The sequence below is a fragment of the Thrips palmi genome, unplaced genomic scaffold (assembly GCF_012932325.1).
Source record: "Thrips palmi isolate BJ-2018 unplaced genomic scaffold, TpBJ-2018v1 HiC_scaffold_16, whole genome shotgun sequence".
NCBI lineage: Eukaryota > Metazoa > Arthropoda > Insecta > Thysanoptera > Thripidae > Thrips > Thrips palmi.
The window spans coordinates 14,577,701-14,602,366 of NW_023144625.1; the positions used below are offsets into that span (position 1 = coordinate 14,577,701).

The following is a 24,666-nucleotide window of genomic DNA, read 5'->3' on the forward strand; positions in this document are numbered from 1 at the left end:
TCGCTTGCCGTGGATGATGAGGCAGGCGGGGCTTGGCGTGAGCAGGTTTACGAGGAGCGCATACACCCCGATTGTTGCGTTATCGTCGCCTTTCATTGCGCGTTTTGTCATCGTGACGTCATTAGCCGGACCGCTGCCTTCGTCTTTCTGATCGCCGTCCTGGAAGGCTGGGACGGCAAAAGCAGCAAAAAACACGGGGGCAGGGAAGCATGCGTGTCGCCTTGTCCGTAAAACCCCGCCGTGCCCGGCCACCCTGCAGGCTGATTCCCAGCACTGCCTCGCCGCTGTCTCCCTCGCGCCCCTTCGAGGCGCCCCGTGGGTGCGAGAGAGACAGCGACGAGGTGGTCCCCACAGTGGGCCCCCACTGCAGCGCCCTTTGCGACACGCCCCACCGGTTTCGGATATACAAACGATATTCAATAAGCCAGCCGGCCTTTGGTGTGCTCAGCCGGGGCCTGGCTGGCCGGGCCTGGCCGCTTTGCAGGGGCTATTCTTTGTACCGCCCCGCGCCGCCCGCGGCACCGCGCGTGTGCCCGTGTGTCTTCTTATTGCCCTGCTCGGCGACGGCGGGCGCGACACACACGACGTCCACGACGTCGTCGTCGTCCTCGCCCCACTCCCGGATCGGTCATTTATTTGCCGGGGCCTCCGGGAGGCGGAGCCGCATTTTCTTACAGTGTCGCCGTCCACCTCTCGCCGCCGCTCGCCGGCGTCGTCGGAGTTTTTATTTGTCGCACACGGTTAGTTGAACCCGAGAGGGAGCCTCACGGCGCCGCCACGCCGCACCACGCCGCGCAGCTGCTGCTGACCCGGCGACCTGCCACTCCAGCCGTTCATCAAGCAGAGTCCCAGGTCCACGGCCACGCCCCCCCCCCCTCCCCTCCGCGCGGCCCGTCTTGCCCAATGAATAATTGGAGCTGTTAGACACGGGGCTGGCAGTCCGCTACAGTGGCCGCTACAGCCGCCGCGCGCCGAACAAGCCTCCAGGACTCCAGAAGGCGTTGTCCAGGTACGGCCGTCAGCGCGGCACGGCGGCGTCCTGGAGTCGCGGCGTCCCGGAGAGGGGGTAGTTACGGTCGATATGGGATCGGATTTTCGCGGGAGCGCCGTGCCGCACCGCGTCCCCGAGATGCTGGCCGACGCCGTGGAGCGGGAATCGCTGACGCCGGGTCGGCAGGGCGTCAGCGCGCGATCCCCCGGCCATTCGCGTCCCTACCCTGCCATCTGCGCCGCGCTGGCTTCGCTCTGTCTCTCTCGCACTCGCGGGGCGTCCCGCAGGGGTGCGACAGAGACAAGGCGATGAATCTGTCGGCGGGTGGAGCGCCTGCGAATGGGGCGATAGGCAACCCGGCGCGCGGGCGTGCGCGCCGTCTCGGATGTTGCCTACGTCGCCAGGGGCTTGGCCGGGCTCGGCCGGGCTCGGCGCCCTCGGCGGCTGGGATGGAGTGAGACTTGGAGAAGCGGGGCGGCGGCGATGCTGACGGACTTCCGCGCCAAACTCTGACTGGACCGACAGACCAGAAAATAAGGCGAGAGAGAGAAACCTCCTTTTCCTTTCTCTGATCCCTTTTCCCGTCCCGGACACACGCTTGTCGAGTCCCTGTCGCCGGGGCTAAACACGTCGCTCCTTCTCCTCGCACTCGGCGTCCTCGCGTGGGTGGAGGTTCGACCTCGGCCTCGGCCGCGCCGCCGCGAGTTTGGCTGTTTGGTTCGCCTGCTCATCAGCCCCGGGGTGTTTTTCGGTCCGGCCCGCCGTTGCTGCACGAACCAACCCGGCGTCCATCACGGCGTCCATCACGCCCCGCCGCGGCGCGGCGCCGGCCAGCAGACTGATTCCGACAGTCTTTTTCGTCGCTCCGTCTCTCTCGCAGCCACGAGGCTTCCCGCACGGGTGCGAGAGAGACTGCAGTGTGTCACGTCCGTCTCGCCGTGACGCCTCGGCCGGCGCCGTCTGATGGAGCGTGTAATGCCATTGGGTTTATTCCCGGCCGAGGGAGTGTGCGAGAGAGACGGACACACTGGCGAGCAGACCGGTGGTCCTTACTCCCAGGCACAAATGACCCACACGGGTCGAGGTGCAGCGGTGCGGTGGGCAGCCGTCGCGCCACGACCCGTCCCAGACCTCCCCTATGACACCCCCCGCCCCCTCCCCCGGCCTGACTTACCCTCCGCCGCAGAGAGGCCATCAGGGCACCCATCACACGGCTCCCTGCGGTCGCACCGCCCACAGCGGCCCCACCACCACGCCCCGACACACCTGCGCATTAGGCTCCATCAAAAAGGAACAGACCTCTTTACCCTGCCGAAACGCATTCACTTTGGCCCGTTCACCGCCACGAGGGCCTTCTTCTCCTCGCGGCCGCACTCATTGTGCTGTTATGTCCGGCATCCTGCCCCGGCCACGACCCAAACGCCGCCCCCGGCGCTGCAGCCCCCGCCCCCACCCCCGCCCCCGGGGCCGCTGCGCCGCTACCAGAACAGAACCGCTTATACAGCTGCTGCGGGGAGGTCTCAAGTTGGGTCGTGCTTGCGGTTTTAGAGGCTTGTGGAGATTGGTTTGTCCTGCTTATCCCCCTCCCCTCCCCCCGCCCGTGGCGTGGTCCTCGCCGGGGGGAGGGGAGGGGGCATTCAGTTGTAACTAGGAACGGTTTGCTTTCGGGCCCCGGCTCGGCTCGGCTCGCTTCAATGCCTTCCCAATTCCTTCGCGCGATAACGCCCTCGCCGCCGCGACGCACTTTTGCCGGCCGAGTCCTGGCCTCTCCTTTTGCTGGTGTGCCGTGTCCTTCCTCGGGGCCCGGCCCGGCGGTGCTGCAGTGCGGGCCGCGGCTGGCGATACACCGGCGGCAGTCCCGCGACTCGCTCGCCACGTCACGCCGCGGCGCCCCACGGTATTCTTTCCGTCTCCCTTTCGGGTTTTACACGCGGCAAAGCAGGCAAAGCTACTTACCTCGCTGTCCACGCCATTTAAGCCCTTAATGCCACTTAACGCGCCGGCCACAAAGTCCCGGCCAGAGATTTGCTGCGAATCTACTCGTTGTGCGCCGCAGCCTTTTCTCTTTATTCCTATTTTTTTGTCTCTCTCTTTTTGTTTTTTTTTCTCTCTCTCTCCGCTATTTTTCCCTGCTGCGTTGTGGGAAAGGATGAGGGATGAATTCATCCCCGCAGATGTAATGGGATTGCCTACACTGCCATATCTGAGCGGCCGCAGCCGACTTCAGAGGGAGGAATTAGGAGGGGGGAGGAGGTTGCGCCGCGCTGTGCGTTTGGCTGGTTGAATGCTGTGCTGCTTGGCTGGGTGACCCGGCGGCGGCGGCCAGGGGAGGGGGTGAGGGTGGGGGGTGGGGGGGCGATCTCGCTTTTGACGGCGCGGGCTCCAAAAAAAGACAGAACGTTGTTTCTTCGCCGTTTTCGGTGTAAGCGGGGTCAAGAAAAATGGGCGGGCCCGGCCGGGCCGCCGCCGAACGGCTTAGCCGCGGTATCCCCACGGAGGCGGCGTGGTCCGGCGTGGCCTGGCGTGGCCGGCCCGCGGGCAACACTTCTCGCTCGCACTCGCATGTCGAGCGGGCGGAGCAGGGAGAACAGGCAGAGCAGGCAGAGCAGCACACTGTCGGTCGGACCGCCTTGGATTACCCGCCACCCGTCGACAGGCCTGCTGGCCCGCTGGGAGGGAAAAATGGATTTCTTCCTCCCTTCTTCTTCTCCTTCTTCCTCGCTTGCAGTCCAGTCCCCTGGATCGGGTCCTCGTTGAATCCTTCCAGTGACTGCGCCACGCGGACCGGCGGCCCCTCCGGCGCGCCCTCTCCGGTGTGCGCGCCAGACTGACTCCGAACGGAGTTTCGCGCTGTCTCTCTCGCGCCGCTGCGGGGCACGGCGTGAGTGCGAGAGAGACAGCGCGACGATCTTTGTGCGGAACCGCTCGGCGGGCGGTGCATCGCACCGTCATTACACGGAGCATATAGCCAGGACAGGGTTCTCGGCGAGAGGGATCGAGCACCAGGGCCCGTGGTATGAGGGGCTACACTGCAGGAAAGATGCCTGTTTTTTCCAGGACGATTTCTGACGTCTTCTCTCTCTCTCCGCAGGCGATGGCTACTCCCCGGCGCAGGGCCCCGTGTTCCTGGCCGAGCCGCCGCCCCTCGTGCAGTTCCTCAACTCGACGGGCGTGGTGGTGGACTGCAGTGCGGCGGGGCAGCCCGCGCCCCGGGTCACGTGGGTGGACGCGGCGGGCCATGAGGTGCTGCACGTCCCCGGCCTCAGGTGAGTCACTGTCTCTCTCTCGCACGCGGCGCCCACGAGTGCGAGAGAGAGAGGGACAGAGCGGGAAGTCACCGCATGTCACCGGTGGTGCCCCTCCCGGCGGGCTGAGCCTACTAGCGGCCCCCAGCTCTTTTCAACTCTCAACTCTGAATATCCGAGGCGTGGGCAGACACGGTCCTAATTACTGTCCTAAACGCGCCCTCGCTGCCCCTCTCCCTCTTACTCTGCCTCTCAGTCTATCCCTCTCTCTCTCTCTCACTGGAGCCTCTACAGACGTGCGGGCTCGGCTGCGCGCGGCCGTGCGCGATGCAGCGTCCGCGCGAAATGGTTTTCGCAGTGCAGCGACGTCCCCCGGGACTCTGGACCCTCTGCGCCGCTCTGCGCCCTCTGGCTGCCGCCGCGGTCCCGGCGTTCCGGCGTCCCGGCCGGCCTCCAACGCCGCCAGGCCGCCAGGCCGCGGCACGCTGAAAGGACGCTGTGTCTCTGACCCTCTCTGGGCGACGGACCGTGTAGAGTGCTAACTGCCATCAAGAAAGAGCACAGTCTCTTTCTTTCGCTCTCACTCACACACTCCCACAGCCCGCACACGTACACAGAGGATCGCAGTGTGAGAGAGCGGTGAAAACAACAGAACGGGCCGGCGGATAGCTCGGCGACGAAGACGGCTTTCCCCTGCGTGGCTCCTTTGCTGTCACGCGCTGGCTTGATTTTGACTCCACACGCAACCGCCACACACTCACACACACACACACACTGAGTGGCTGCAGCGGCGCTGTCATCGGAAATGTTCGGCCACTCGATGTGGACGCGTGGGCTGACAGGCTGACACGGCGTGTCACGCCCGCTATCGCGTGATGACGCGGCACGTCCGTCCGTCTGTCTGCCTGCCTGCCTGTCTGTCTGTCTGTCTGTCTGTCTGTCTGTCTGTCTGCCTGTCCGTCCGCATGTCCGCTCGCCTGCTCGGTCGGCCTGTCAGCGAGGCACTTGGCACCTTGATCTGCGGGATGTGGGTGTATAGACGCAGGGCGGCCGAAAAGTGCCTCGATTTCGCGTCCCGAAGAAGACGACGAGGACGACGAGGACGACGACGACGACCTAAGCAGAGGGACAAGTTTGTTTGTGTGTAGCGCGGCCGAGCGCGGCGCCGTCGCAGCCCGGAGGCTGTTCGACAACCCTGGACCGCCACGGCCGGCTCGGCTCGGCCGCCTCTGCTCGGGGCTGTGCTGGCTGTGCTGCTCGAATAGCTCGCTGCGAATAACTTTGACCAAGTTGGACCGATGGACCGAGGTGGTGTGGCCGGGGGAAGGGGGGCTCAAGTTAGTGGCGACGGAGGGAGAGGGGGGGGCACTGCAACGCGTGCCTCTGCATTCACAGTCGAAACCTTGCAGTGGACGTCGCGATAGTCGGCTTAGCTTTCCACGAAATTTAAGCAAACTGGCGGGACGAAGGTACTGACGGGGGCTGTGTGTGTGTGTGTGTGTGTGTGTGTGTGTGTGTGTGTGTGTGTGTGTGTGTTTCTGCGAGGGTCGCCGGTCGCTCTCGGAGACAAGGGACTGACTGTGGGGAGCTAGTTACAGACGTGCTCTTTGAATAATTTTGTGTGTTTTGCGTGATGAGGTTTGGGTTGCGAGTTTCTCCCTGTATCTTTGGCCTTTTTTTTCCAAACGTCAACGAGGTGAGTGTGGATTTTTGCTAACGGCTGGAGGGACTTGCGTGTGACGGATGCGGCTGGCCACTGTAGGCGTGCGTCTGGACTGGAGCGGCGTGCGACTGAGCCATGCAAGGCGTGTCTGGAGCGGCGTGCGGCTGGAGCGGCCGCCTGGAGCCTGACAGTGCTAGGCCGCACCGCGCGCCGGCGCTTTGCAAATTACATGAGGGGGCAGTGCGGCCGAGAGAGAGAGAGAGAGAGAGAGGAGAGAGAGAGAGAGAGAGAGAGAGAGAGAGAGAGAGAGAGAGAGAGAGAGAGAGAGAGAGAGCGGACGGACGTGGCAAGGACGCGCAGGAAGGAGAAGAAGAGGGAAGAATAGAGGAGAGGTCGCGCTCGGAAAATGATGGGCAGCGGAAGACGGATGGCGGCATAAACGGCAATAAAAGAGTGCGAGAATGGAGACAAACGGAGCGAAATGGCGGGGGGGGGCCTTTAGGACTGCCCGTGCCTGGCCGGCCGGCCTGGGCGGGGCGCGGCGCGGCGGGCATTCTTAGTGACCAAAACGCAGCCTTTGTGGGGACCGGGGGTGCAGTGGCCCCACGCTCGCCTCCCACACGGGGGGCGTGGTGGCGGCGGGGGTCCGAAAGGTGGGGCGGGGCGGCTTGAGAGCTGCAGAGGAGCCGGGGCAGCAATATCCCACGCGGTAATGAATGGTGACAGGGGTCTATGCCTAGCTGCCTAGCTGGCTCCCTGGGGCTCGTTGAAGGGGGTGGGGTACACGGCCGCGTCAATACTCGCCGAGTCGCGATATCAACCTTGATCTCCGTGTCGTGCTCGCAGCGTCGCGCACCCCTGTGTGATGGAAATCCCAAACGGCAACGCCGCTCCGCCGACGGCGCGCACCTTGTCGGACCGCGGGGCTACACAGCGCGGTGCGGTGGGCGGGCTCGACGCCGGGTCTTAAGCCCGTCGCGTCCAGCAGAGCGATCACGCGCAGCGCTTTCGCCGCTCTGTCTCTGTCGCACTCATGGGGCGTCCCGCAGGGGTGAGAGAGAGACGGAGCGATAAGACTACAGAGTACAGGACGAGCAGCAACAGCGGCCTCGGTCTTCCGGCATCGCCGTCAAACGGTTTGGATAAAGCGCGCGAAAGCCTCGCCGCGCTGTTTGAACTCCGTGCCTAATCTTCCGGCCGAACGCGCGGCGGCGCTGCTTTGAGGCGGCCGCGGCGGCGTCAGACAGTGGAGGCGCCAGGTCGACGCCGCGGTGCCGCGACGGCGTCCCTCAAAGATTCACGAGCCTCCGTGACCGTGTGGCACTCCGCCGAGAGCGCCAAGAGCGTGACGTCGCGCCGCACTCCCTCACTGGCGGTGCTGCCGCGGCCGTGACTGTCCCACTGCACGACCTGGGTGCTGTTGCGCGCGCGCTGCTAATGCACGCCATAAACTAGTCGTAACGCCCTGCCGGCCTGCTGGTGGGCGGGCGGAGCGGCGACGCACGTTCGCTGGCTTTGGCCGGCGACGCGGCCCCGCCCGCCCCGCCCCGGGTAATCCCTCTCGCCGCACTCGTTCGCTTTGCCTGCTAAATGAGGAACACTGAGTCGGTTTGGCCAGCCGCGCCAGTTTTATGTGAGCGCGTCGGGGCGGCGCGGGGAAGGGGGTGGGGGAGAGGGATGCCGGTGTCACGCGCGTAACACGTTTTAAACAGCATTAGCTCTCCGACAGTTAGCCGGCGACTACGTGCCCCGCGAGAGGGAAGGGGTGGGGGAACGGCGGAGGCCGGGGTGAAGATACCAGTGCAGGTACGGAGGGATGAAGCTGCTCTGGGGTGAACAAGTGGTATCCAGGCCGTGTTAGGTGGCCATGAACGGGGGATGGTGCGGAGGTCGTGGTTTCCTTGCTGGACGCGCTGGTCGCGCTGGCCGGGCCTTGGTGGAGGTCTGGGTGGACGAGGGTGGTCGTCGCGGTCGTGCGAGTACCCACCCGGTGGTGCGGTCGTCGCGCGAGGCGAGTGGGGCCGCCACTGCCGCTGGGGCTGCCGGCGGTCCCGGCGTGCGGTGTACACGGCATGCTAGATTTAAGCCCTTTAGTCTCCGCGCCGTAATGTGCGGGGCCGGCGTGCCCCAGACCTGCCTGCCTGCCCCCCGCGGCGCTCCCAAACTGCCGTACTTTTGGCGGCGCGCGGAAAAAAGTGGGTATCTGCAAGGGAAATCCGTGCAAGTTATTCGGCTTTAAATTGCCCATTCAGAGGTGCGGCGCTTTTTTGGGGGGTTTGGAGGGATGAGGGAAGGGGGGTCGCGCCACGCCGCACCACACTTCCACCCACGTGAATGCAAAACAAAAACTCTCTTGTCGCAGCCGTGATTTTTGTTGTTGTCCCTTTTCCCCCATTATGTGTGGGACTGCTACTTTGCCGCCCTGGCCGTGCCGTGCCGTGCCGCGCCGTGCCGCCGCCACGCCCTGCCTGCCTGAGTGTTGCTGTCTTTCAGTGCTAAACGGTCGCACCGCGCGACCCTCGCGAATGTCCTCATTTGCGTGTTGGAATTTCACCTCGCTTGACGAGCCCTGTTCTCGCTCTTCCCCTCCCTGGTCGGTGGGGGGCAGCTCTCTCACGCCCCCCCCCCCTTTCCCCACGCCTGACCGCGCGTCATCCAGGCCCATCGCAGGCTATTTTCGAATACAGCTCTCTCCGGCCGCGCGCCGCGCACCGCACTCGGAGTTGGAGCGTGCCCGTCGGGCCGTCCATAGCCCATACAGGCCGCGCGCCAGCCTGGCAGGCACTCAGCCCTTCCACCTGTCTCCGCGCAAGTCGCCCAATTAAAAATGGAAGCGTTTCCACGTCCGGTGTTTACTCGCCGCTGGAAATATTCAAAGTGTTGCTCCTCTCCTCCCATCTCTGTCCGACCGTTCCTCTTTCCTCTTTTGCCCCGCGGTTTCGGAAACAAACATTGCCGACGAGCAGGTATGGCTCTCGCGCAATTATGTTAGTGGGGCCGAGGCTGGGGCCGAAGGGAGCGGTCAGAGTTACGGCAGCGGCCGTGCATAAAACGGACGAGTTTCCGAATTAATTTCGCCAGCGGAAGGGAAGGCTCTTCGTCGGCCGCCTGTTCACGCGTATCGATACTATCGAAGGCAGGCACCTGACAACCGGTGGCAGCAGGCTGGCAGCGCCCGCGGAGTCGAGGTTAGGCAACGCGCACACCAGGTGAGTCTCTCGGGCGTGTCTATCATACCCCGAACGAATTATTTTTAAGGCACCTACACCTGACCAAAAAAAATAAATTAAAAAATCCAATGTTAATCGCATTGCACCCTCCTTCGTCGGAACCCCTCAAAATCTGAGAGGATGGGGCCGAGGACGATGACAGTCAGGGCGGTTCCGTGTTTCAACCGCGACTTCGCTTTGGCCTGCTTTGTCCTGCCGTGCCGTCTGTCTGTCCGCGCAGACGACGCCCTCGAAGCAGTCACCATTCCGGCCGGGGACCTTATCCCCCTTGCTCTGCTAGCGGGACAATGACTCCCGCACTGGAATGATAATAAAAAACGAAGAAAACAAGAAGCAGGAAAAAAACGAAGAATAAAAGGAGGGCGGTGAATGATGATGTGAGAAGAAACACAAGAGCCCACCCCGCGTCGAGAAGAGAGAGATATATAGAGGGAGGAGGCGGCCCGAAAGGGGGACAGAGAGAGAAAGAGGCCGTGACATGTCCCGCCCTGTAGCTCATTAGGGTGGTGGCACGGCGGCAGCGCGGCGGCAGCGCGGCACGGCGATGTTGTTGGCCTCCAAGGGGTTGATTTGGTCTCGTCGTCCCGCCGCACTTTCCATTGTGTCTTGGCCGCCCCCGTCGTCCTCCCCGTCCACGCCATCCTCGCCGTCCTCGCCGTCCTCGTCGTCCTCGCTCCTCGGGGACATCGGCGCCGACTACCTCCGCAAACCTCCAAAGGAATACCGCCACCGATAAAGAGCCGCGCGACGCGCAAACAGAGAGATAAAATGGATGGAACCAAAAAAAATGAGGGTGAAAAATAATAATAAAACGAGAAAGAAGAGCAGGGAATTATTGTCGGTTCCACGCTGGGCTGGTTTGCTGGGTGGATGCAAGAACAAACCCGCCGCGCCGCCGCGCCCCGTCCCGCGACTTGAGGCCGCATTGTCTCCGAGTGGTTCCGGTCTAAGTGCCGAGGCGGCCAATGAATACTGCGAGCCAATATTTTTCGATACCACGAACGCCCGTCCCGTCCGCGTATTACGTACCTAACGGCTGTTAAGACGCCGTTTGGACCACCCGGCTCTCCCTTGCGTTCCCGACCTGACCTGCTCCCAGCTGGCACAGCACCATTTTCTCAAAAATATAAAATCATTCAAACACCTAGCAATAGCAGAATTAAATTCGGCCGGAGCACGTGTTGTTCTAAGTTCTTAAAGGCAGATTCAATTTTAAAAATTCAATCAACCACAAAAAAATGGAAACAACTTTTAGAATGGAAATTGAAGCAATTGAAGCGTTTCCTCAAAAGTGGACGACCTCAAAGCAGATGCACGGCGAGCGGCTGATGAGGCAGAGGGGGGGGGGCTGAAAATGGTGCTGCAGCGAGGTGGGTCCAGTCGCTCGTGCAAAGGTTAGTCCGGTCAAGCGCGTGCCCCTGCCGAGGCCCGTCCTGCCGACCTGGCGAGGCCAGGCCCCATCAGGGCCATAGGACGGGGCTGGGCTGGGGTGGGGCAGATCGGGCGAGGTAACCACATAACCGGGGAAGGGTCCGGCGGACCAAACGTGTGTGGCTTTGGGGCCTGATTGCAGTTGTGACGAGGTCGTGCAGAAGCAGTCGCCGTACGGACAGGTAGATAGATAGATGGACGGACGAGTTTTCCGGGCGAACAGATTTTCGATAAGTTTGTCCGAGGCTGTCGCGGGCATTGCGAGGGCGGTCTTGTGCGGCCCGGGGCGGCACCGCGCTGACCACCGCGCTGACCCCGAGCAGCGTGCGAGAGGGGGCCCAGCACGTGGCGGAGTGGGGCACGAAGACGAGAGAGAGAGAGAGAGAGAGAGAGAGAGAGGGAGGGAGAGAGAGAGAGAGAAAGAGAGAGAGAGAGAGAGAGAGAGAGAGAGAGAGAGAGAGAGAGAGAGAGACAACTTGCAGGGACGTGCGGCACTAGGAAGGGGGAGGGGCCGAAATGGGGAAGCCACCTAATGGAGTTTCGCAGTTTTGTGGTCATCATTCTCTGCTGACGAGGTTGCGAGAGGCCAGCGAAGGGTACGCCCGGGACGGCGGCCGCGGCGGCCACGCAGCAGTTGTGCGGGGGAGGGGGGGGGAGGGCGTTACAGAATGCTTCTGCTGGGATTCCCGCTGGGATCGGAGGCCACTGCTAACTGGACCCGCCGCGCCGTGCCCTTGCTTCACAGGCCAGCAGGCAGCGCGTGTCCCTGCCCCGGCGACGGGCGTGACGCGGGGCTGCAGGCTGCGTCGCTCTGTCTCTCTCGCACCCTCGGCGAACGGCCTTCGAGTGCGAGGGAGACCCCCGGCTCGGAATCAGCCGGCTGGATACGCCTCTGCCACGCCACTGCCACGCACCCCATCACCAAGGCGAGATGAGACCCCACACCGCCCCGCCCCGCGCCCGCTGACCCAACCCACTCGGGTGGAAGCACGGCCAGCAGCGAGCCGCCGAGGCGAGGGCGGGCCAAGGGGCGGCCCGGGAGGGGGGGAGCGCAAGATTGACCAAGATTCAGTTTCAACTTTCCCGCCGAGAGTGAGCCGGGGCGGTCCGCTGGGCTGGGCTGGGCCGGGCCATATCGCCGCGGCCCGCCCGGCCAGCCAGTCGGAGGGGCAGCCCCGCCCCGCCCCGTGATAAGCGATTAATGGAGACGATTCGGGCCGGCCGCTCGTTTTATGAGACGAGTCGATGATGACGCCGAGCGGGAATGAAATGGGAGCGCCTCGCGATGAGGCTCTTCATGGCCGCGGCCCGCGGCCGGCCGTGGCGCCGGGGTATACGCCGCGGCAGTATACGCCGGCCGGGACGCCCATAGCCCGCTGGCATGGAGGGTCCACGGGTTATCACCCTTCAAAAAAAATTGGCAGAATGCCGGCCGCTTTCCACAGATTAAATCATTGTTTCGGGAGACGATGTTCTCAGTGTCCCTGCAACACCCTCAAGGCGCGGCGTGGTCGAAGTGAGCAGCCCTGGCACCTGCTCCCGGAAGTGATTCTAATTTTAAGCCGCTGTTAAACTAATTACGAAGCACAGTGCACCGCTCGCCTAACGACTTCGGGAAGGCCCTCAAGGGCTCGTTGCCAGTGTTTGCGGGACGCAGGGCTGCGCAGGGCTGCGCAGGGCCACAGGGCTAGCTCACACACACCCTTGCTTATCACTGTTGGGGAGGTCTCGGCGGGTACCGCGAGGGGCCTGCCCCCGCCTGGCCCCCCGCCCGGCCCGGGGCGAGGGGCTGTTGAGGCGGGACAGGATGCAAACCACAGGATATGTCTGGTGATTATCGAAGGGCCGTGGGCGCTTTGCAAAGTATGGCATTCTGGAGCGCAGCAGTGGTGGCCAGGCCGCAGCGGCGTAGCTCTCGCCTCGTGAGACGGTCGCACAGTGGGCCAGAAGACCGGCGGAGTAGGCCAAAACTGAAAACGCGTCTAGAATTTTGTCCACCTCGGTCTTGTGGCCCACTGTGGGTCGTAGCTCCTTGGCTGGGGTCGTGGAGGCACGCGTGGCTGCGGTGCTTTTTGCAGTCCGTCTGACGAGCTCGTTCCGGCCATGACGATGTTGTTTGTTTGTTTGCTCGCCGTTTTTCGTACCTCGCCTGCCACTCCGTGCCACTCGCACCGCCGGGCCGCTGAGTCTTTCGCAACGGTAGTCAAAGACCGCGGTGCACGCCAGCGCTGCCCGCGCCTGGTGGCAGGTTGAGATTGCTTACCTTTCGGTTCAACGAGTTTCAACTTGGCTTTGTCCGACTGGACTGCTTGTTCTAATGCTTACCTCATTCGGTACAGTCAAGTCCGCTGGGACGCCGCCGGTTCCGTTTACACTTTATTTTATTTCGTTATAATTTATTTAATTTTTGTTTTCGGAGCGGATCAGGGAATGAATCCGGTTTCGGTGGAGCGGAACCAAATAAGAGGGCCGCGCTCTCCGGGTCTGTATACACGGCCGGATTGGGGTCCGAGTCGTAAATTCGTCTCCCGATCAAGTCCTAAGCAGCGCCGAGAGCGCCGAGCAGCGCCGAGCTTTACGATCGCAGGCCACTCGACCGACGACAACTTTTTACGACATTATCGATATGAAAATGGCGGCAAGGCTGCTGTCTGCACTCTCGCGCCGAAACGCAGTCAGTCGGCCAGCCTAGGCGTAGGCCTTGGCGGAGAGCCCACAACGGACACAGTTGCAAGACTTTTTTATTTTTCTATCCTATCGGGGAAAATAATTGTTAATAAGCGGAAGGGGACCCGCCTTCCACTCTGCGGTGGGCGACTTTCTTGTCTCTATAAGCCGGATCGAGAGGTAGACAGAGAGAGAGTGCGAGAGAGGAGGAAAAAAGCGAGGGAATTCCCCCAGCCGGGAGTCTGTTTGAGGCGCGCGTCAGGAAGAGAGCCCTCTCTCCAAGCCTTCTTAGTGAATATTCGCCGACACGGCCATAATCCGCTGACATCGACTAAAAGTTGGTCGAGTTTGGCGTGCAAGTCCGGTGCGCCTGTCCACCGATTGGCTACGGCAGGGGCCGCTCGTTGTTCGGGGCTGTATCACGTTGCCGCCGCGGTGACGTCACTTTGGGTGGCTCCACGCCGAAATATGGCCTAGCCTAGCCTAGCCCGGCCTAGACCCCGAATCGTTCTCCGGAATCCTCGCTCCTCGCAGCGCCGCGCTTCAAAGACACGGGCCAGAAGGCGGCGTCCAACGAGCAGCTGCTTATGAATCGCGTGGGCGCGTTGTTTTGGGATTACTTCCCCGAGCAGGCCGACGACGTCGAGGCGGGCCCGCGCTTCGCCGCCACGGCAGCAGGTGCTCTCTCTCGCACTCGTGGGGAGGCTAGGTAGGCGGCGACAGGGGCGCTGCTCGGAAGCAGCCTGCAGGCACCCTCCTCAAAGAAACACTTTTAATTAACGCAGGTGAGTGTAGTGGCCTTCGCCGCCTGTGGGGCCGGGCCTAGTCCTCGGCTTGGCGCCGCGGGCGCGGACAGCATGCCGGATTGACTCGCTCCTTGGGCGAAAATGGCCGACATTCAACGCGCCAGATTGAATACTAATAACGATGAATAATGAATGGGCCGGAGCGAGCCCGCGCGTGTTATTGGAACAGCATAACAAGACTGAATTTGGTGCGCGGCCGGCGCGGTATGCTGGCAGGAAAAAGGGCCGCGGAAGGGATGAGGGCGTGGCGCCCTTGGCGGAGAGTCTGCCTCCTCCTCTCGTATGGCTGGCTGGCGTGCTTTTTTCTGCTCTCCCCGGTGGATCGGGTTGCGATGGCGATGATTTAAGATTTGACCTCGGAACGTCCCGACTCGATTTCCTCTCATAATTCAGGCGCGCCTTCCGTTAAACCCTCCAGGCTGTGGGCCGCGCCCCGCTGCAGGTATTGGCGTAGCCGGACCCGCCACGCCCCGCCACGCCCCACCACGGCATCACATGACGGCGCCCATTTCCCGGGCCGTCCTGGACGCTGGGTTACGGGTAAAATTCATAGCCGCTGACACGTTTAAAACCACCCGAAAAAAAAGAAGTAAAACGTATGTTGAAAGGAAACGGAATGTCCCTAGCGGGTATCGAACCCACATCTTACCCCTCAGGCGGCGTCTGCTTGAACCTCTCCGCCACGATGCAAACTGCAGTTTATCAAGCCCCGCAGGCACAATAACTCACCCCTCGACCAGCCTGGCCCAGCCCCCCGCGGGGCGAGCGGGACTCTGCTGGAGGCCTGATCGCGCGGAGGGCGCCGTCGACGACGGAGACAACAAGCCAGTGCTTCAACCAACAACAACACCACGCAGCGACAAACGACTGGTCCTCACTCATCTCCTCCAAGTCCCCGCTAAGACCGCTTGTGCCGCGTGTAGTCGGGGCTCTTGGTCAACGACACCCCCTGCTCGGCCTCCGCGGCGGACAAACTTCCTTGCCCTGCGCCTCGCGGAGAGGCCAGAACTTTGGACTCTCATGAAGTAGCGACCCGCGCCTCGCGTCTCGCCTCTGGCCGCGATTTGTTTCGCTGTGACTCGGAAGGTGTGGCGGGGTGGGGGGGGGTGGGGGGGTTTGTGTGGCGCGCAGCACGGCCAGTTGGGCGCGCAAGAGCGCCTTATCGTCGTCCAGCAGGGTGGCTACCCCGCCACGCCCCGCCCCGCCAGTCTTATTTCACAACCCGGATGGCAATTCGGGTGTAAACATTGGATGCAGCGACGGCGCGGCGTGGCGGAGCACAGCGAAGCACAGAGAAGCACAGCGAAGCACATCGGCGAGACTACGACGAGGCACTGCTGCGCTGCGAGCGCCGCCGCGGTCCTCGTCGGGCTCACTCGCGGGTGTACCACCCGCGTTTCGAATTAACTTTGACAAATCGAGCGGGCACGCGCTGGTCCGGGGTTCGATCCCCGCCACCGCCGAGTTCCCGGAAGGCCCGTCGTCGTCTTGTTACGATTCCGCCGCAGTGCAGCAGGGCCGGGCGGTGGTTGCGGCGCTGCAGCGCGGCGCGGCGGGGCGGGGCGCCTCAATCGTCGCAATCCTTTTCGGCCTGCGCGCGTGGCGCGCCATTATTCTATCGGTGTACACTCTGAATGGCCGGCCATTGGCATTCCTGTCCTTTTTTATCGCTCGCTCCATTGCAGTTGGCGGCCCTGGCGCGGCGCTAGCTGGCCGGCCAATCCGATGAGCGACTCGCTGACCGCCTTTTAATGCATTGGCATTAGCATCGGGGCACCACCCGCCCCACGCGGTGGAGCGCGGGACATGGAGTATTGGTTACAGTGGTCGTCCCAGACGGGCACTGCACCCAGTCGGTCCAGCCCTCTTCAACTCACGTTCCGGGCTCTTGTGTCGAATCAAACAAAAACAAACATCCGTCGCTCTGAGGCTGGCATCTTTCCCGTGCTATGATTCGAGTGCTTTGGGACTGAAATCAAAACTATCACCTCCGTCGGAAAAATTCTTGCCGTTTTCTCTGGCGAGTGCCTCTTTTATGTGACACAAAGCTGGGGATTAAAAGTACTTTTGGCGCTGCCCCCGGGCGCCGCGCCGCTTCGGCCCCGCATGAAATCAGCAAGCCATGAATGCCATTTCGGGGCATGCAGGCGGGGCGGGAACCGCAGTGTGCTAGCAGCGCTAGCAGCGCTAGTCTACCTGCGCTGGGAAATTATGTCCCGGGCGGTTAATCTCGCAATATAACACTCAATCCTTTTGTTCTGGCCGCAGGTATTTAGCCCGCTTGGTAACGAGGTGGGCGTGGGCGCAGGCCAGCGAGCCCGATGACCAGATAAAGCGCGTTAAATCCCACCGCCTGTCCGAGCGTCCCCCGCCTCACTGCAGCCTTTCGTCTTCGCCACTCTCACACCGAGATTCGGTTCATTTGGACACAGCGAGTCGTCTCGCCAGTGGAGTGACCAGCAGCGTGGCTCCGGATCAAAGAAAAGGAAGAGGGTCGTTGTCGACCCCCCCCCCTCCTTTTTTTTCGCCCGGGCTGAAAAGTTAAGGCATTTACCCCCTCCACGCGCTGGGAGTGCTCGCAGTGCTGTCGACACGTGGCGAGGCCTGGCGTGGCTTTGCAGCGCCACAGTGAATAATCTCCAGGAGTCAGCTGGAGTCTTGCCCCCCAACCCCCTCAATGGGACTCGACACATGGGCTTGGCGGCGCGCGGGGAGGCCGCCGACCCCAGCCTGTCCCAGCCGGCCTGTCCCCAAGGCGGGACCGTCGGATGAAGCTCACCGCCGCCTGCCGCGTGTCTGCGTGTCCGTCAATGCGTCGCGCCACCGAAAAGACGGAGGGAAAGGAACTGAGGGAGGAAAGAGGCATTGCGTCCCTTTTCCACGGACTTTCCCGAAGCTTCGCGCCGCCCAGCGTGTCTGTAAATTTTCCGCGAAATTGGTCGGCCTGCGGGGGAATAGGGAGGGAGTCGACCGGGGTGCGGTAATGTATCACTTGGGGGAGCGGCAGTCCCGCTGCCTTTCAGAGCCTTCTGAACCATCACTTTGTGCCGATCCCCCCGGCAGCCTCTTGATCCGCCTGTTAGTACGGAAAGCCAAAAGGCAAACAACTCCGCTATTCCTTGTGCCGCTGGCGCGGGGTGGCTCGACGCGCTGCAGCGGCTCAAGACCAGCCACCGTTTTTGTGCAATCAAACTGGATTGAATGAATGAAGTGAGAACGCTGAGCCGCTGAGCCACGCTCCGAAGGTGAAAACGCCCCGCCGCGCCGCCTTCGCTTCCGCGCGCTTTCTCTCGGTATTTACGGTTTGGAGAACCGCTGCTTCCGCCAGAGCGGGCCTTTGTGCCTCCGGGGCCGAGGCCAGGTCGAGGCCGGGCCGAGGCCGGGGCAGCCAGAGCCGAGAACAGTACAGTATAATGCGCGGCGGTGATCCGTCTGGATTTACTAGGCAAGGCCTCCGCCAGGCCTCCTCAGCCGCGGGGCTCCACCTCAAGCGACGACCATTCGGCCTGAAAGTCCGCGTCTTGCCCAGCGGAGGCAGCACCGTCGAGACAACAGCACAATTAACTCAGTCCCAGTACCCACAAAGTATGTGCTCAGTCAGTACACACCTGGGCTCGCGTCGCTACCATCGTGTCTTTTACAGCGTTGCGGGACTCGGGTCATGGGTCGGTTCAAATTAGCCAGTTACAAAAACGTGCCAGTGGCGTGAGAATTCATTCAGAGCACCGTATCGATTTCCCATACACTGTTCTGTTACAGTAACTGCCGCCGCGATCACAACCCTTGTTTTGTTTTTATTGAACCCTCGGCGGTGCCCCCGGGGGAGGCCCCCGCCACGGCCCCGCCACGCGGCCGATCTACGCGCCCTCCCCAAACAAGGCCGTGTTTGTATCGCGGCGTGTAAAGGGCTTTGCCGGGGTGCGCGGAGGAGCCGACGGTTTACTCCGCGCCGCCTAAAAGGATATGAAAGAGACTCACACGGCGAGCGCGGCGCGCCAGGCCGCCGGGCCGCCGGGCCGCCAGGTGTCTGAGGTGCGCTAGCCCGGGAAAAGGATTGGGGCTGCGACCCTGGGGAGAGGGAAGGGGAAGGGCTGCGGTGACGGCGATGTAAAATGTATAGCGACCGAGTGGTAGCGATCCCGCGCGTTTACACACAGTCTCGCAAGTCCGCGCGCCGCCGCTGTCGTCACGAGCCTAACCTCTCCTAGCCACTGGCGGGTGAAGTGTCTGGCCGTTCCGGTGAGCAGCGTCCTCTCGCTGTCTCATCAGCATCCCCTCCTTTTTTCGGCCCCTCAGCGCCCCCCAGCATTATTCACGCCATATATTTACGGGGCTGCCACCTCCCCCCTCCATCCAGCGGAATTTTATGTCCCCTTCCTTGAACCCCCTCCCTTTTTGCCCAGTGTGGGACCCTCGTCGCCAACCTAAGCGGGTGGCGAAACTTTTTGTTTACATTTTAGCAAAGTTTGTAAATAAAGTGCATTATGCGCCCTTTCGCGCCTTATCAAAAGGAGGGGGATCTTGTCCTTCACCGCGGCGCGTGAAGCCTCGCACCCCATCGGCAGCAGTAGCAGCAGCGCGGAGGTGGTCGCGCGGACCGAGCCGATATCCGAAAACAGGGCTCGCACCGCCAGGACAGGCAACGCACCAGCCACCTCGCGGGGGCTTCGGCCTCGGAGGTGCTGTGGTTCAAAGCGGTTCGTCGTGTTTCCGTCGCGCGCCAGTTTTGCATTTTTCCGCACAAAAGTTGCCGTCAGAGCCAAGGAGTGCAGGCAGGTGCTATTCCTGCGCCGTTTCGCCCGGGCTTAGTCCTCCCCCGCCGCCGTTTTGAAAGAAACAGAGTGAAACGGCGCGGCGTGTCGAGGACTGCGCGACCCCACCCCAGCGAGGGGGCGACATGGCCGGGCCGGGCGTTGTGGCGAGCGGCGGGTGTGGGACGCGGGACGCCGCGACGCTTGTTAGTCCAAATGGCTTTCGTTCACGGTCACGACACAAAACACCACCAACAAGTCGCGCGGCCATCGCGGACCTCTCGCCGCGCAAGTGAGCCATTCGGGGCGACCGCACTGCCGCCATCATTTATAGTCCCCCCCGTGGATTATTAGCAGCCTCTCCAAAAACAACAACACCAGGAGACCAGGACCTGCCGCCACGCTTGCCGGGCTCGGGGCAACCCGACGCACTTTAGAAGAAGTGTTTCTTTTGAGATTGACATAATGGTGTTGGCATACCTCCTACTTACTGACTGAATTTTCGAACAGCTTAGTGCAATAATTGAGGTCGGGGATGGGTGGGAAAGTTCACCGCCCTCCCCATCCCCCCTCCTCTGCGCAGTAAAGAGTGCAAATAATGCAGTTCCCGCGCCTCCGCTGCGCCGCAGTGCCGCGTTGGCGGTAACGGCCGGCTTCTCGTGGCCGTCGGGTTGCTTACTTTGAGTGCGCTGCCCGCGTACCTTCCCCCGCGCAATGGCCACATTTTTTCATTTTTTAGCGCGGAATTATTCGTTTATTATTTCATTGTGGCCTATCCGGCCGGCTGCAGGGCAGGGTGGCTGGCTGCCTTGGCCCCGCCGTGGCCCAGCCCATCCGCGGCCTCTGCCTCGCTCTGCCCGCGTCTTTTTCGCCGAGAGGTTGCCGCGCCCGGCGACCGAAATCGAATTGCAACTTTTGTGTTGTTGAGGAAGGGGGTGGGGTGTTCGTTGCCACGGACTAACGAGGATGAAGAGAGTGGCGGGTAGAGGGAAAGGGAAAGGGGAGGAGGGTCCAAATGGGCTTTATGCACTCAAGTGGGGCCGCGGAAGGGCGGAGAGGGAGGCGACTCCGCGGGAAGGTTGACCAAAACAAACGCCGCTTTTTACTCCTTGCTGTTCGTCCTCCTGGTGGCACAACCGCCGATGCGAAAGCGCCCCCACCCCCTCCGGCCAGGTCGCGAGAATAACTCCTCATTGGCGAATTAGTGCACGTCGTGGGGGTCGCGTGCCCGCGCTGCCAACAACTTGCTTTTCCCTTGACCGCGGCGGCGGTGCGGGACGCCCTGGACGCCCTCGAAGGGCTGCGGCTCGGCACGGCACGGCTCAGGGGCCTTCGCCTTCGCAAAGGGCGCGGTGTGGTCTCGCCAAGTTTGAATCAATTTATCTTTTGTTTGCGCCGCTGCCCTTTCGGCCCTTTGGTCTCGGACCTTTGCTCCCCCCGGTGGTGGAGTCGGGCCTTTGCCGCGCCGATACAGACAGCGGCGCAGGCAGACACTCCCAAATTTCAACAGCCGAGGCCGCCACTGCGCCGGACGGTCCGCTGAAAACCCACCGGACTTATTCTGGGCCGGCGTGTCTCTGTGTCGACAGCGCACAGGCCAGCGCAGGCCGGCCCGGGTCATGAAATATGGACCCATAAAAAACAAGCGGCACGATCCTGTCGCCGGACTAGTGGTGGCGGGGCGCGGCGGGATCGCCGTAACACGGCGGCAAATGAAGACAGACGGACGGACTGTCGTCGGACAGACAGGCAGACAGACTGGCAGGCCGACAGACGTGCGAGGCTGTGCGAACCCCGCGCACCTGATAATACTCGCCCCTCGGCCGGACGCACGTTCGCGTCGCCTCCAGTGTGGGCGCTCGCTCTAAACCGCAACAAAACAGACCAAGACGGCAGTGCAACCTCTTTTTTAGCGGAGGGGAAAATATTTGAAGAGAAACAATTATCGGGACTTCCTCTGCAGGAGGCAGCCGGCTTCGAATTGCAACTGTACCTCTTTTCTGCTCGCGTGTTTACACAGAGCTGCCTTGTTTTGAGGTGTCTTTTGAAAGAGATTTTTGTGGTACGTGTTTTAACTTTGCACGTGCCGCCTCTCTCAATCAGCCCCTCCATCGACTTATTCGACGGGGAGGGAAGTGGGTTAGGGGACGGCCGGGCGGACGACATGACAGCCGTCCAGTCCCAGCTGCTGCTGGCTGGCTGGCTGTTGGTTGGATATTCATGGCGATTCGAGCGACGGCAGCGCGGCCAGGCGCGGCGGACAGCGGAACCCCCACCACGCCACGGCGGCTCCTCCGCTGCCTCGGCCCATCCTCCTCCTCCAGGTCGGCGCCGTCAGCCTTCGAGATGTGCGTCCACTAGCTCGACGAAGGCCGGAGTTAGATTCTACCAAGAAGCGAGCCAGAAATAAGACGCTCGCAAAAATACGATGGAAGTAAGAGTCAGTATTGTGGATGAGCATGCTACTAGCCGCATTTTGGAAGTAGCTCGTGCAGCTCGCCTCGCCGTGCCCCAAAGCGGCGGCCTCTTCAACCGGTTCTTGTGGCGGCGCGAGGCGCAGGCGGTCTGCATCGGCCAGTACAGCCACTCTTTTGCTGGACACGCAAAAAGAGCTTTCATAAAACTCGATCTTTTCAGCACAGCAGGCTGGCTCTTGCACCGCGTAGTTCCTCTCGCCTCTCTGTCTTTCACAATCCTCCCTCTCGTCTCTCACTCTGTCCGTTTTAGCTGCCCAATTATTTGTCGCTTCCTTCATGTTTTAGACATTCCGCACAGCCCTTAGTTTGATTCTTGTCTCTTTCTGTCTCTCGTTTGCAAAAAAATGCTGTCTCTCTCTGACGTTGTCAACGCAGCGACCGAGCCGCCGGGAGGGATGGCTTGTTTATTGCACATTTTTCCTGCGCTTTTATGTGAAGTGGTTGGTAATAAATGATGTGTTGCCTCCGGCCTCCGGTCTCGCAGAGTGAAACCAACTAGTCCAGGTTCCGAAAAGTATCACACAGACACGCACGCACACTCGGGCACCGAGAAGGGATGTCTGGGACGCACAATAAGTCACATTTGCCGCCGTGCCCCACAGCGGAAGTGACAGTGCTGCCTCCGGCCGCTGCAGCGGGTCGCAGGGCAGCGGCCTCAGAGTCAAGCCATGTGTGACTATCTTCGGAGACGTCTCGCCGCAGCCGCACATGAGACTGACATTATTATCTTTGGTCTCTCTCCCTCGTCCCTTTTGGCCACCCTGTCACTTACACTCACTCATACTCGCCAAATCTCTTTTAAAAAACACGCTGTTGATCACATGTGAAGCTTCCTAGAAAAATCACACTTTTGAAAAACATGGATGATTTTTTATCATTGAACTAATAGAAATGTATGATCTTTCCATCAGGACTACTTGCAGATTTTCCTGAATTCGTGGAAGTCAGCAAGATTCAGCCACACAGCCTGCTTCTCACCTGCCCGACCCACGAATGTCTAACTGTTCCTTGGCGTCGGGAAGAGGGGCCCCGGACAAAGAGATCCTAGAAGTAGGCAAAAAGCGTGAAAGACTCTTTCCGGAATCTCGGCGTCTCGGCATCTCGCGCTCGCTGCTGTATAGCGTGCAGTGTGCCCTACCGTGTTTTGTTCTGCGCCACCACCAGTGCATCGGGCTGCAGCGGACTGAGCCGATCTCTCTCTTTCGCACTCGGACGGCACGCCCCGTGAGTGCGAGCGAGACGGCGGCACAGCCGTCCGGAGGCCACCTGCTGGAGGAAGAGGGGGCGGGTGTTCTCAGTCAGCGCCTTCTAATGACCGGTGCTCAGTGCTTTTGAGCCCCTCCCCCACCTCCGCCGACTCGGCGGGACGTCGACACGGCAGCAGCGCCCCTCAAAAGCAGAGCAACTCCCTCTGCGCGCTGCGCTGCGCTCCGCAAGGAGTGCGCCACTCACTTAACCACAACAGCGCCCCTTCCTCCCCATCGTACTCGAGCCGGCCGGGGCATCGCGGCGCGGAAGGGCAAGGGTTGGTGAGACACCGGTTCAATGCTCGCAGCACTCGTCCACTGTCTCATTAAAATCGCACACGCGGCAGTTCCGATAAACTGCTCGCTGTTTTCTGAACAAAAAGAGTCTGCGGAGGTGGCGGCCAGAGCGTGGGGTGCGGGTTCGAATCCCCGCCACGCGCGCGCCTATTCCGGGCGGCGCGTTTATAGCTCGCGGTGTGGGAGCGTGGGGCGTGGGCTGCACGCGACCAGTACCTGAGCGAGTGGTCCTGATAAAAAAGCTCCCGTGCCGCGCATCCCGAGCCGAGAGCAGAACACCAGAAAACGCCTCTGCGCCGCTTCGCAACACGCCGACAGTGAAACATTCTATGCGTAAGCGGACCAGGGCTTCCGCCTCTCCAAGATACATCTCCACGACCGTATCCCGTTCACGTTTTAATTCTCACTGGCATGACGCCGTGAATGGACGAACCCCGTGCGAATGAATGAATCTTGGAGAGAGGCCTGTAGAAAAGGACGCCGTCCTCCTCCGCCGGCCGTGGCGCCGTGGCCGCTCTTAATGACTGCTGGAGAGAGACGGCGACACAAAAACACAAAAACGCGCGCGCCACTCCACCTGGCGGGCTAGTTGTAAACACGGCGCCGGCTCCGGGATTTCGTCCCAGCGCGCCGCGGAAAGCTCCGGAGAGAAAAAAGGAAAAGCTCCTGGGCGGGGCCGGGCCGGGCACCGCGTCGCACACATTACGGCGAACAATGCCTGCGCCCAGGACCCGGCCCGACCCGGCCCGTTTAGGTACGCACCGTCCGGGTCGAGCCGCGCTGCGCCTCGCCGCGCCCCGCCCCGCCCTGGGGTGAGACAAAAGCGCGCTTTCGCGCGGCCTTTCTTATTTGTGCCTTTCAGAGCGTCGTCGTCGCGGTCGGGCTTGCTTCACCGCAACCCACCACTGCACCGCCGCCTGCGAGGTAGGCCGCGGATCCGCCCCGCCACACACCGCTGTGTCGCGACCCGGCCCTTGCCTACCTCCCAGGCGGCGAGCGTCCTCGAACAAGGCCAGCAGTTTGTGTTCGGACTGGATTATGAAACGATTTTTTTGCATATCACCGCAAAGGTTTAGAATATCAAATTAAGTCTGGCTTTGTTTTTCAAATCTAAGGGTCTTTTTGCAATCCTCGGTCAAAATAGTGCAACACGCGGCTCGGTTGATGCTAGGATGCTGCTTTACTAACCATATTGGGAATCGAGTTTGATTGCCTGCTGCGGCACGCTGCGGCGACAGCATGAGAGACTGGCTTCGCCAATACGGGGCGCTGCCTCTCCTCACGTCGAGCTGAACACGGCGGGGCACACCGCGCATCGCCCTTCCAGCTGATTTGCCCGCACTGGGGCCGCCCCCTCATCACAGCCACGCTGCCGGCGCCCTGCTCCTCCCACACGTGCCGCACTGAACTGCAACTTTGTTGTTGTTTTTTTCGACCCATCTGCGGTGGGCTTCCTCGGCAGTCCGTCCGGGTGCAAGATAATTGCAGAGGAGCGAAAAAGACGCGGGAATTTCTTGCCATTTTTTTCTCTCCCTCTCTCGCGCTCTCTCCCTCGCCCCTTCATGCGAGCTACAAATCAACCCTCCGGCTGCAGCGAAATACATGGCGCGCCGCGTGGTTCGAGTTTTCTTCTGGCTCTGTTCATCTGCAGCTGCTGGTGTGTGAGTGTGTGCGTGTTTCTTTTGAAACCCTTCTGCTATTTCTTCTGGTGCGTCGGTGTGCGTGCGGCACGCGCGCATGTGTGTATGTGTGTGAGCGTGTTTCTGTGCAAGAGTGGGGGGTGCCATGCTGGTTTTGGTTCTGGTGCGCTCTGCGCCCTAGACGTTATTTATTGAGTCGGGTCGAACTTTTCTTTCTCCAA

The 24,666-nt window shown here is 61.7% G+C and overlaps 1 protein-coding gene across 1 annotated transcript in view; it reads left to right on the forward strand.

Moving 5' to 3' along the window:
- Nucleotides 1–24,666, forward strand: part of LOC117643029 (Down syndrome cell adhesion molecule-like protein Dscam2) — a 78,410-nt gene that overhangs the window by 18,296 nt on the left and 35,448 nt on the right. Inside the window, exon 2 of the mRNA XM_034381666.1 lies at nt 4,083–4,257. Within this exon, the coding sequence (XP_034237557.1) occupies nt 4,083–4,257 (175 nt within the window). The remainder of the gene's footprint in view (nt 1–4,082; nt 4,258–24,666) is intronic.